This window comes from Colius striatus, chromosome Z, assembly GCF_028858725.1.
Source record: "Colius striatus isolate bColStr4 chromosome Z, bColStr4.1.hap1, whole genome shotgun sequence".
NCBI classification, from domain to species: domain Eukaryota; kingdom Metazoa; phylum Chordata; class Aves; order Coliiformes; family Coliidae; genus Colius; species Colius striatus.
The window spans coordinates 28,216,549-28,229,993 of NC_084790.1; the positions used below are offsets into that span (position 1 = coordinate 28,216,549).

At 43.3% G+C, this 13,445-nt stretch overlaps 1 protein-coding gene across 2 annotated transcripts in view; it reads right to left on the reverse strand.

The window, feature by feature from the left end:
• The window catches only part of DCP2 (decapping mRNA 2), a 37,158-nt gene that overhangs the window by 4,078 nt on the left and 19,635 nt on the right, over window positions 1–13,445 (reverse strand). Inside the window, exons 5-9 of one of the 2 annotated variants that reach the window (XM_062018653.1) lie at window positions 7,674–7,826; window positions 2,474–2,586; window positions 2,241–2,366; window positions 1,378–1,501; window positions 802–909 (exon numbers count right to left, since the gene is read on the reverse strand). In XM_062018653.1, coding sequence (XP_061874637.1) covers window positions 802–909; window positions 1,378–1,501; window positions 2,241–2,366; window positions 2,474–2,586; window positions 7,674–7,826 — 624 coding nt within the window. The remainder of the gene's footprint in view (window positions 1–801; window positions 910–1,377; window positions 1,502–2,240; window positions 2,367–2,473; window positions 2,587–7,673; window positions 7,827–13,445) is intronic. The other variant, XM_062018654.1, reaches the window with a different exon arrangement.

A 13,445-nucleotide genomic window follows, 5' to 3' on the forward strand; every position in this document is an offset into this window, starting at 1 on the left:
GTGAGATGGTAATAATCACAAATCAGAATGGGAAGAATCCAACTTACAGCCAGTAAACAAGACAGACTAAAGCCTAGACTAGCCAGCTTTGCTGCATAGAGAACTGGTGCTCAGGGCTGTATAACAGAGTAGAATTGGAGAGACATAAATACAGCAAGGCAGGGGGTGGGGAGTGGAATACCAGAAAGATATTTTATATAAAAAAAGATCTCAGTGAGCCAGCAAAACTGTGATGATGAAGACAATTAGTCACTGCAAGAAAAAGGTAAAAAGCCATGAATGTCACAGTGGAGTTTTAAAAATGCTGTAGTTATACTTTATGATTAAGTAACTATACCAGATTTGGCATTCAGTCAAGCCTGCATCTCAACAGTTTTGCTAGACAGAAGGGAAATAATAAGCAAAAGTGTATTACCAGTTTGTATTTAACTGTTGCATAACAAAACTCCACACTTACAATAATATATCATAAATAAGACAGACGTGTACTACACTGACTTATTACGACATACTACCAGAAGGTATTACCTAACAGGAAACTAGAAAGCTGCAGGATTGTCACTGAAACAGCGGACAAATTTCTAACTTCTAAAATGAGACATACGCCCAAAATTGAGACTTTGACATTTATGATGCTTGTCTATAGATGTATACACATACAAAATAAGAAATGTCATATTTCTACAAATGCATACCAGATATACTTTTGATAGATATGCACTCTACTTTCTTTCAGCCGAACATTGTTCTGGACATTTGTTAAGCATTACTGGAACTTGTCAATCACTGCATGTTTCTTACCAAGTTATGGTTTTGCTTAACTGGTTGACTGTGGACTCCATTTGTTCGCTTTTTTTGGCTGGAAGTGTCTTGATACTGCTTTCTGCCATTGCTCCTCAAGCTCTGAGTCTGCCATTAAGTAGTCCAAAATGTAGTAATCAGAAGAGTTTGAATGGGCAGCATTGAATATCATCACACTGACACTTCCTATGTATTGAAAATTTTTCTCCAAATAACCTCAAAATATATGAACAGTATATTTTGTGCACAAACTAAAGCACACTCAAATTAAGCAAACATATACTGAAGTTACAAAGAGTCATCAGCTGTTACTCTGTCTCCCTTGCACAGTTACAGACACTGTATTATGCAAAAAATTCAGTTCAGTGAGTTCCCATACACTGATTGATATTTCAAGTGGTATGCAGTGGAAAACAAAATGGCAAGCTGTAATTACTATCTATACGTCAAACAACACAACTACCACCTGATACCTACCACCTCTGAGATGTCACATAAATCTCAGTATCCCCAAGATTACTTTTTTTTAATGCTTTTATTTTTGCCCAGATACATGTTTGCAAAGAAGCAACCTACCTTTATTTTCAAAATATCAGACATCTCAGGATGACTACATGGCTTCTGTGGCTGTTTTGGCTTTACCCACTGCTCTCCTGAAAATCCATCTGTAAACACTTGCTGACTACAGCGAAGTTTGGATCTAGTACAGGAAAACAGAGTTTACAACACAACCTCAAACCTACGGATTGTGAAGAGAAATAAGAAGAGAGTTTTCTGCTTTTCTGAGACAACCTGGAAGACAATCATAAGTAACCTAGTGTGGAAACTGTAATAACGCTCACTGCTTTCAGTTAAGTTCGCTTTGACTTGGAAGGGAAAACTATGCTCTGCATAGACTGCAGGCTAGGCCCACGCTGGCATTTGTTGTCTCATTGTCAGGGCTAGTGCTGACCTAACTCAGATTACTGGAGCATAACCTTGTCTTTGGGATTAACATGTTTCAAAGTTTGCTCTACTGTTTTGCTCAGCTGAATCAAAACTCAGCAGCACTTGTTCACCTACTGACCCCCACAGGTTTTATCTAGCCAGCTACTTCTGATAGTACTTCACAGTCTTACTTGACAGGATCCTGTTTTTCCTCTGTAGAAGTGACAAAAACATTGTACTAGAAAAGCACTGTTTTTTTTTATTCCTATGGACAGGACTTCAGAAACTACCTCAGTTCTGACATATATGAGAATTCACCAAAAAAGCCTTATTATCACATTAACTATTTTCTCGTCCTATTTACGGTCCTATGAGACATATATATACAACTTTGGTTTTTTATTAACTCATTCTGTTACTGAAAGATGACTACTTAGAGAAAGGATAAACAGCCTTGTATGACCATGTTTTATGAAATGGATACATAGGCGTTAAACTGACCTGGTTCTTACCTAGCTTTTTCCAAGTTGGATTTAGAAGGTGTGCTCCCTGTAGATGAAAATCCATTGTCACTATCTGAGGAATCTCCGTTCCTTCGGGAATCTCCATTCCTTCGGGAAATCCATTCCCTCAGTGGCCTGTCAGCAAGGAGAAGTACAGCAAGATCTACTTACTGAAACAAATGTAAAGAAATTAAAGCTGTCTGAAAGGCACTGGCCTAGCATTTGCCTCACCTCAAACATACCTGATAAAGGGAATTGCCATAAAAAATTTGTTAGGTGCTAAACCCAGCTTGGACTTCGGGGTCATATCATTCCTGTGGCATGGCAATTTATCAATGGAAAACCACTCAATATTCTAGAAAAACAAGACACAAAATCAAAATACCCACTGCTATAGCAATACAGAATGTTACAAATGTGTATCAACCACCACTACAATGGAAGATTTTAATTAACAGACCACAACAAGGTTTTTCACACAAGATTCATTAATAATAGGGTTATTTTTCTGACTGTGCCTACAGAGTAATAGACAGTATAACACATACCCATTGCATGATGTGGCATCTAAAATACAAAAGGTATTACCCAGCAAATTCTGAATAAGGGTTTCAAAACTCACCAAACCACTGCACACCAGAAGTCATAAATAAAGGGATGGGCTTTAGATTACTTTCAAAGCTACTACCACTCTTGCTATTTTGATTTTAAATACCATCAAAACTAGACCACCAATAATAGTTAAAAAACTATCAGAAACAAGATGATTTAGTTTGCAGAGTGAAGTTTCAGGTCTTTTTATAAAAAGGAAAAGCAGAGGTAAAGAATAAGATTTGAGTTAAAGCTTTTATTACAATTTTAACTATGAAAATGGTATACTTTGCAGAATGAAGAACAAAATCAGGAATTCTGAATATACACCAACTAGAAAACATATGAGGTTTTCTATTGCAGGACTCCAAAAAGGTCCACATAAGATGCACATCACGGAATGAAGTTGCAAATTGAAAAGGTTTTCATTAGAATACTACAGAGAATACAAAAACAGCATGCACAGTTGTATTCGATCAGATGAAGAGACAGGGAGACAAAAATCTGTCATTGTAAGAACTCTTCATGACCCCTATGCAGATGATCACTGTTATATAAAGAGGGGTATTTACTGTATACTTTTAAAAACTCAAAAGCAGGTCTCCAATGCAAGGAACTACTAGCCTCCTGTTGTCAGTCAAGTACCTTTTACTATTTAAAAAGCCAGATGCCTTATGCAGTAACACCACCTGTATTAAAATATGAGGACAGGTGTTCTAAACTGAATTTTGCAATATACGCGAGACCACAAAATCAGAAAATCATAGAATGGTAGGAGTTGGAAGGGACCTTTAGAGATCATCTAGTCCAACGGCCCTGCAGAAGCAGGTCAACCTAGATCAGGTCGCACAGGAACATGTCCAGGTGGGTCTTGAAGACCTCCAAGGAAGGAGACTCCACACCCTCCCTGGGCAGCCTGTGCCAGGGCTCCGTCACCAGTTGGGGCCTGGGCTATAATGAACGTTATGGAGTTAGACAAAGACAGAGAAAGTTAGCAGTTCATCTTTGAATCGCCTTCAGCAGCAGCAAAAGAAAAGAACGTTTATGTGACAGCAAGCTTGAGCAGGGAGGAAACTGAAACTACAGAATGTAACAGAGACAAGGTCAAAACAAGAAGACAGGATAGAACATTAAATTAAGCATTGTTAGAAGACAGGATAGAGCATTCAATTAAGCATTGTGTGATCGTGTGTGGGTGACTAACAAATTGTAACATATGTAACTAATAGTATAAAGTTAAGTAAAATGTAAGGTAAGCATAACCATAGTCTAGTGTGAGAGAAAACTAACTGAAGGTCAAATAGATGGAGTGATATTTAAAGCACAATAAAGTTGATGTTTTAAATACAATAAGGTTGGTGTTTTAGCACAATGAGGTTGGTGTCTAAGTTGTTACAAAAATGAAACTTTGAGGCCTTATGCATAGCACGTGATCTTTATTATTAACTAATTGTTACGAGCTGTAGTATGTATACAGCATTTGGAAAAAGTATACAAGTGAAGATTATGTGGCAATAAATTTGAAGTCGATGCACATCATATTGGTGTCTGGTTGCTCCCATCTCACATAATGAAGAAGAATCCCTGCAAACATCCTCACAGTAAAACAGTTTTTTATTATATTTAAATGGAACTTTTTGTGTTCCAGCTTCATCCCATTACCCCGTGTCCTGTTGCTAGTTACAACAGAAAAAAGGAATGCCCCAACTGCCTGACACCCACAATTTGTAAAAATTAGTAAGATCTCCCCTCAGTCTCCTCCAGACTAATCAGTCCCAGTTCTCACAGCCTTTCCTTGTATGAAAGATATTCCAGTCCCCTGATCATCTTAGTGGCCCTGCGCTGGACTCTCTCCAGAAGTTCTGTCCCTCTTGAGCTGAGGAGCCCAGAACTGGACACAGGACTCCAGATGAGGCCTCACCAAGGCAGAGGAGAGGCAGAGAAGAACCTTCCTTAGCCTGCTGGCCACACTCTTCTTGATGCATCCCAGGAGGCCATTGGCCTTCTTGGACACGAAGGCACATTGCTGGCTCACGGTTATTTATTATCAATCAGGACTCCCAGAGTCTCTCCAGAGTTGCTCTCCAGCAGTTCGACCCCCAGCCTGTACTGGTGCATGGGGTTGTTCCTTCCCAGATGCAGGACTCTGCACTTGTCCTTGTTGAACCTCATGATGTTCCTCCCTGCCCAACTCTCAAGTCGGTCGAGATCCCACTGAATGGCAGCACAGCCTTCTGGGGAATCAGCCAGTCCTCCCAGTTTGGTGGCATCAGCCAACTTGCTGAGGGTACACTCTGTCCCATCATCCAGGTCGCTGATGAAGATGTTGAACAAGACTGGCCCCAGAACCCATCCCTGTGGAACTCCACTGGCCACAGGCCTCCAACTTGATTCTGTGCCATTGATCACCACCCTCTGGGCTCTGTCATTCAGCCAGCTCTTGATCCACCTCACTGTCCACTCATCCAAGCCACACCGCTTGAGTTTTCTGATGAGGATGTTACGGGAGACAATGTCTAAAGCCTTGCTGAAGTCAATGTAGATGACATCCACTGCTCTCCCCTCATCTAGCCAGCCAGTTATGCACCCATAGAAGGATATCAGGTTGGTCAAACAGGATTTCCCCTTGGTGAATCTGTGGTGACTCCCCCTGATAACCATCTTATCCTTCATATGTTTAGTGATAACATTCAGGATAAGTTGTTCCATCACCTTTCCAGTGAGGGAGGTGAGGCTTTCCAGCCTGTAGTTTCCTGGGTTGTCCTTCTTGCCCTTTTTGAAGGCTGGAGTGACATTGGCCTTTCTCCAGTCTTCTGGTACCTCACCTGTCCTCCATGATTGTTCAAAAATGATGGAGAGAAGCTTAGCAATTGCATCAGCCAGCTCCCTCAGCACTCTAGGATGCACCCCATCAGGACCCATGGACTTATGAGCCTTAAGCTTGGCCAACAATCTTTAACCTCTTCCTCTTCAACCCAGGGCAAGTCCTCTGCTGTCCTGGCCATCCTGTTATCCTTGCTGGACTGGGCTTCCCGAGGGTCAGCCTTGGCCATAAAGATTGAAGCAAAGAAGGCATTCGGTACTTTGGCCTTCTCTGCATCCTCAGTCACTAGGGCACCCTCAGCGTTTAGCAGCAGGCCCACCCCCCCCACCCCCCCCCCCCCCGTCCTTCTGATGCTGATGTACTTGAAAAATGCCTTATTACTGTCCTTAACATCCCTGGCTAAATTTAATCCTAGAAGGGCTCTATAGCCTTCCTAGTTGCACCCCTACATGCCCTGGCAATGTTCCTACACTCTTCCCAAAAAGCCAGCGCCTGTTTCCACCTCTCACAGATGGCTGCTTTCTGCCTGAGTTGTCCCAGCAGACCCTTGCTCATCCATGGAGGCCTCCTACCTCCTTTTCCTCCTTTTTTGTGCATTGGGACACACTGATCCTGGGTTTGGATGAAGTGGCACTTCTATCTTCTAGAATCATACCCCATGAGATCCATCCAAGTAGATCTTTGAAGAGGCCAAAGTTGGCTCACCTGAAACCCAGGGTCACGGTCCTGCTTTGTGCTCTGCCTCTTCCACACAGGATCTCGAACTCTACCATCTCATGGTCACTGTAGCAGAGGTTGCCTCCAACCTTCACATCCCCAACCAGACTTTCTCTATTCGTTAGTACCAGGTCCAGCAGCACACCCCTCCTTGTTGGTTCCTCCATCAACTGCGACAGGAAGTTGTCATCAACAATCTGCAGGAACCTCCTGGACTGTGTGTGCTTGGCCGTGTGGCTATCCCAGGAAATATCAAGGTGGTTGAAGTCCCTCATGAGGACCAGGGACTGTGATTGTGAGGCAGCTCTCAGCTGTTTGTAGAAGGCCTCATCCACATCCTCCTCCTGATCAGGTGGCCTGTAGCAAACTCCTACAACAACAACACCTGCCTTGCCCTGCCCATTAATTTTTACCCATAAGCACTCTACTCTCTCCTCATCCCCACCCAGGCACAGTTTGGTACACATTAACTGCTCTCTCACATGAGAGCAACTCCACCTCCTTGTCTTGTCAGTCTGTCTTTCCTGAACAATACATAGCCCTCCATGGCTGTGCTCCAGTCATGGCAGCTGTCCCACCACGTCTCTGTGATCGCAATGAGGTCGTAGCCCCGCATCCGCACCCACATCTCCAGTTCCTCCTGCTTATTCCCCAGGCTGTGTGCATTGGTGTAGAGGCAGCGCAGGGGCTTACTCAAACACACAGGTTTCCCTGGATGGGTGCAGGAGGTTTCTTCCTGATTTGGCTCTTCCTCGGGGTGGTCAGCCTTTGCATCTCAGCCTTAAGCTGGGCCAACAAGTCCTTAACCTCTTCCTCTTCCATCCAGGGCAAGTCCTCTGCTGTCCAGACACTCAAACTTCAAAGACTATGGATTTCGGGAACAAAGTTTCCAACAATTTTACTCCCCAAGTTTTTGCTTCTTCCTTCCACAATACTGTTCAAAGCCTAATGGTATACAAATAACTCAAAATGTTAACAATTGATAACTGCATCTTCAGAAGAATATAGTTATACATGCAGCTATAACTAGGAATAACATGAAGTGAGTTATACTTTTGCCACCAAAGAGAAAAAATGAGGAGAATTACAGTTATTTTCATGATGAATGGAGATGCCAGACAGCTGGTTAGAGCCAGTCTTTGCAGTAGAGTCACAAGATGTTGACAGGACTCTACAGTACAGAGATGCCATTTGTACCTAGCATTTGAGATACTCATCGTGCTTGGTAGTTCCATTATTTTACAGACCACTAGCTTTAAAAATTAAGTTCCACACAAAGTTCCTACAGATTCAAACAAGATAACACATACCCGGATTTCCCTTCTAGTTTTGGGGTTGAATTTTGTGTTCTTGGGAACTCCTGGAATGATGTACAGCCGTGCTAACTGATCATTAATTCGCAGCTCAATGTATTCTTCCTTGCAGATATAATCCTTTATGTCAAAACCAGTTTCTTCAAATACCTGAGAAGCACATCGATGAAATCAGATTTATCCTTTCAGAACCTATCATCACAAGGGAAGCAATAACTACTTTTCAGATCTATCCGTAAAAGCAGGGCACCACTAAGAAAAACAAGACTTTGTGTGTAGATGTAGTCTCAACGACAGAAAAAGTAACATATAATCCTACGTGCTTTACATTTCTCTAAGACAGAAAATCCTGTAACAAAAGTTGGAAAAATTTTATTACACCTTCATGTAGCAATTTATTAATATGGATTGGGAATCTCCAGCTGATCCTCCATGCTGCTCAATGCATGGAAATCTTATTCACAGGAAAAACTACTACTTGGGGAGCTGAGACATCATCAAAGTGTAGCAAAGTTTACTTTACTTTCTTCTATTTCAACAATGCTACTACTTCATGAACCATCTACCACTAACACATACCATTAATTTTTCTGTTCATAGCAAAACCCAGCAATAAGGTAGCAAAATTTTTACTACAACATTCAAATTGCAGATTCACACTTAAAAACTTAAAACTTTATTGCCAGCTACTCTAAAGGAAAAAATAGCAGTGTTATACTCATTAGAGACTAATAGAAAGACAGGGATATTTCAAAAGAACATCTTCTTTGCATATTGTATGATCTTGCAGTGAAGGACCATAGATTCACAGATTGGTTTGGGTTGCAAGAGACCTTCGAAGATTACCTAGTCCAAGCCTTCTGCCATGGGCAGTGACAACTTTCACTAGATGAAGTTGTTCAAACCCTTACTTTGGAATAATTACTCTTGTCAACATTCATAAACATACAAGGTTTATAATATAAAAAGATCCAGGTAAAACACACCTAACAGCTTACATCAGATCATGCCTCTAATCTTGCTGAGTAAATATTCTTTTTTACAAACTTCCTAGTCCTCAAGACCTCCACAGGAAATACAAGTACTCAGAAAACATGCAGGACTCATACCACTGTCCAAAAAATGTTACTGCAGACAGTGAAACATGCATCTGAACAATCATTGATAGAACTGAGTACTAACCTCAGGGCTATTAAGCCCAAAGGCAGAAAGTTTTCAGTTAATTTTATTAAAGACCACAATTTGAATTAAAAATAAAAACAAGATCTTCAGTAAAACCTCTTCTCAGTCCCTCTCTTATCATTATGTATAATAAAAATTGCACCCAATAACTGCATATAAAATAGCATCAGCAAGAAATACTTAAAATATGTTCTGGAAAATACCAATGTATATATTGGTACCAGCCTAACTACTTGCAGTAAATGGAAAAGTATATTTCACATCATTCCTTCCTGAAGCAGTTACACCTAGTTTGTCCTGTCAACTACGTTGTGTGCTCCATTTATTTCTACACTGTCCTCTCCCTTCAGTTCAATGCTTCAGACCTAACCTAAAAAGCACTTGACTAGTAAAGAAGTTTAAGTGAACAAGTTGTTTATGAGGTAAGGCGAAAGAAACATCCACTGAAAACCAGGTTAACCTTATTAAGTTTAAGCAAATTGTAGTGGGTTGGGATGGTGGTGATTTTCCACAGCAGCTCGAGCAGTGCTGTGCTTACTGTTGGTATTGATAACACATCAATGTTATGACTACTGCTCACACAGCATCAGGGCTGTCCCTCCAGCATTCCTTCCCCCACCTTCACCAATAGCTGTGGGTGGGCAGGATCTTGGGAGGGATCATGGTCAAGACAGTCGACCCAGAAGATATTCCATACCCTATGATGTCAGCTCAGTAATATAAACTGCAGGAGAGGAATAGGAAGGTGGGGCAAGATTCATTTCCAAAAGCAAGTTACACGTATCGAAGCCCTGCTTCTCGGGAGGCAGACAGACATCACTGCTGATAGGAAGTAGAGAGCAACAGCTCTATCTGCTTTTGCTTCATTTCTCACATGTGCAGCTTTGTTATTTCTTTATTAAATTGCTTTTATTTCAACCCATGAGCCTCCTATCTTATTTTCCCCCTCCCTGGCTTGCTGAGGAGGTGAGTGATAGAACGGTGTGGTGGGCACCTGGCATCCAGCCAGGGTCCAACTACCATAGCCTTTTTGGCACCAAACATGGGGCAAGATAACAGCAGTTTTACATGAAATGCATTGTAATTATAGTAAGCTAATGAGTGCAAAGTTGCTGTGGTGGTCACGGAGCCTTGCTATAATAGAGTTTATCTTTCACTTCGCAATGTTGGGGAACAAGTTGTTACTAACACTGGCTCTGTGTTGTGCTCTAATACTGATAACTTTAAGTTGGTTGGATGACTTTGTGAAAAGAATGAGGGAGCCTAGGAACATGATGGCCCAAATAATAACCGTGAGTCTCATTCTGTTACTGATGGATTTACTGTGCTGTGGGAGCTATCTTGGGGAGGTCATGGGGCAACACACCTCCTTCCCCTCAGCTTGGACTGATGTAGACAATTTTGTTACACAGACTTCCCAGGTCCTTAGTCACCCTTATATGAGAGTTTTAATATTACTAATAAACATGGCTGGTATATTACATATTTTGTGGAATCTGGACTCATTTGGGAGGACAAATTAGGGATGATAAGATGTTGAAATGCCCCCTGAAGCAGTCAGACATTGGGTGGCAGGGTGTGTGGACAAATTTAGGCAAATTCCTAGGACACTTATCACCTCCTGTAACCTGGGATTTTACATCTGAACAGATAAAAAACCTGCTTTACTGGCACATGGCCTGATAGAAGGGCATCGTGCATACCCCAATGATGCCCATCAGGCTCAGGCACTATACTAGGGCCTGGCTTCTGCCTACTGAGATGCAGTCCAGTCTTCTCAGAGAACTATGGTCAAGGCAGAAAGTCAAACTGTATCTGAGACCACCATGGTTGAGTCATGGAATCAAACAACCACCACAGTGATTGCCCAAGTAGTGAAAAAGAAACAGTGAATAAGGAGGTCAAGTCCATGTAATCGATTAGTAAGGGCAGAAGAGGAGGAAGAGGAAAGGTTAGAAGAAGAAGGTGGTCCTTCAGTAAGGAGATCAGGAGAAGGAGTGAAAGAAATCGAAAAGGAAATGGAAATTACTCGGTCCCTGACCTCATCAGAACTTCGAGATATGAGAAAAGATTACAGTTGCCAGCCAGGTGAGCGGATTGCTGCCTGGCTGCTCCAAACCTGGGTTAACAGGGCTGACACTCAGCATTTGGAAGGTAGAGAAGCCCAACATCTGAGATCTCTTGCTAGGGACCAGGGAACTGATAGAGACATTCAAAAGAAGACCTCAATTTGGAGTCTCTGGAAATGGCTCCTCTCAAGTGCAAGAGTAAGATACCCATTCAAGGAAGATCTTGTAAATCATAGAATCATGGAATAGTAGGGGTTGGAAGGGACCTTTAGAGATCATCTAGTCCAATCCCCCTGCAGAAGCAGATTCACCTAGACCAGGTCGCATCGGAACATGTCCAGGAGAGTCTTGAAGACCTCCAAGGAAGGAGACTCCACAACCCCTCTGGGCAGCCTGTGCCAGGGCTTCCTCACACAGTGAAATAGTTTTATATTATATTTAAATGGAACTTTTTGTGTTCCAGCTTCATCCCATTACCCCTTGTCCTGTTGCTAGCTACAACAGAAAAAAAGGATTCTCCTACCTCGTGACACCCACCCTTTAGATATTTATAAATGTTAATTAGTAAGATCTCCCCTCAACCTCCTCTTCCCTAGACTAAACAGCCTCAGCTCCCACAGTCTTTCCTTGTATGAAAGATATTCCAGTCCCCTGATCATCTTAGTGGCCCTGCACTGGACTCTCTCCAGAAGTTCTGTCCCTCTTGAGCTGAGGAGCCCAGAACTGGACACAGGACTCCAGATGAGGCCTCACCAAGGCAGAGGAGAGGCAGAGAAGAACCTTCCTTAGCCTGCTGGCCACACTCTTCTTGATGCATCCCAGGAGGCCATTGGCCTTCTTGGACACGAAGGCACATTGCTGGCTCACGGTTATTTATTATCAATCAGGACTCCCAGAGTCTCTCCAGAGTTGCTCTCCAGCAGTTCGACCCCCAGCCTGTACTGGTGCATGGGGTTGTTCCTTCCCAGATGCAGGACTCTGCACTTGTCCTTGTTGAACCTCATGAGGTTCCTCTCTGCCCAACTCTCAAGTCGGTCGAGATCCCGCTGAATGGCAGCACAGCCTTCTGGGGAATCAGCCAGTCCTCCCAGTTTGGTGGCATCAGCCAACTTGCTGAGGGTACACTCTGTCCCTTCATCCAGGTTGTTGATGAAGATGTTGAACAAGACTGGCCCCAGAACCCATCCCTGTGGAACTCCACTGGCCACAGGCCTCCAACTTGATTCTGTGCCATTGATCACCACCCTCTGGGCTCTGTCATTCAGCCAGCTCTCCATCCACCTCACTGTCCACTCATCCAAGCCACACCGCTTGAGTTTTCTGATGAGGATGTTACGGGAGACAATGTCTAAAGCCTTGCTGAAGTCAATGTAGATGACATCCACTGCTCTCCCCTCATCTAGCCAGCCAGTTATGCACCCATAGAAGGATCTCAGGTTGGTCAAACAGGATTTCCCCTTGGTGAATCTGTGGTGACTCCCCCTGATAACCATCTTATCCTTCATATGTTTAGTGATAACATTCAGGATAAGTTGTTCCATCACTTTTCCAGGGATGGAGGTGAGGCTTTCCAGCCTGTAGTTTCCTGGGTTGTCCTTCTTGCCCTTTTTGAAGGCTGGAGTGACATTGGCCTTTCTCCAGTCTTCTGGTACCTCACCTGTCCTCCATGATTGTTCAAAAATGATGGAGAGAAGCTTAGCAATTGCATCAGCCAGCTCCCTCAGCACTCTAGGATGCACCCCATCAGGACCCATGGACTTATGAGCCTTAAGCTTGGCCAACAATCTTTAACCTCTTCCTCTTCAACCCAGGGCAAGTCCTCTGCTGTCCTGGCCATCCTGTTATCCTTGCTGGACTGGGCTTCCCGAGGGTCAGCCTTGGCCATAAAGATTGAAGCAAAGAAGGCATTCGGTACTTTGGCCTTCTCTGCATCCTCAGTCACTAGGGCACCCTCAGCGTTTAGCAGCAGGCCCACCCCCCCCACCCCCCCCCCCCGTCCTTCTGATGCTGATGTACTTGAAAAATGCCTTATTACTGTCCTTAACATCCCTGGCTAAATTTAATCCTAGAAGGGCTCTATAGCCTTCCTAGTTGCACCCCTACATGCCCTGGCAATGTTCCTACACTCTTCCCAAAAAGCCAGCGCCTGTTTCCACCTCTCACAGATGGCTGCTTTCTGCCTGAGTTGTCCCAGCAGACCCTTGCTCATCCATGGAGGCCTCCTACCTCCTTTTCCTCCTTTTTTGTGCATTGGGACACACTGATCCTGGGTTTGGATGAAGTGGCACTTCTATCTTCTAGAATCATACCCCATGAGATCCATCCAAGTAGATCTTTGAAGAGGCCAAAGTTGGCTCACCTGAAACCCAGGGTCACGGTCCTGCTTTGTGCTCTGCCTCTTCCACACAGGATCTCGAACTCTACCATCTCATGGTCACTGTAGCAGAGGTTGCCTCCAACCTTCACATCCCCAACCAGACTTTCTCTATTCGTTAGTACCAGGTCCAGCAGCACACCC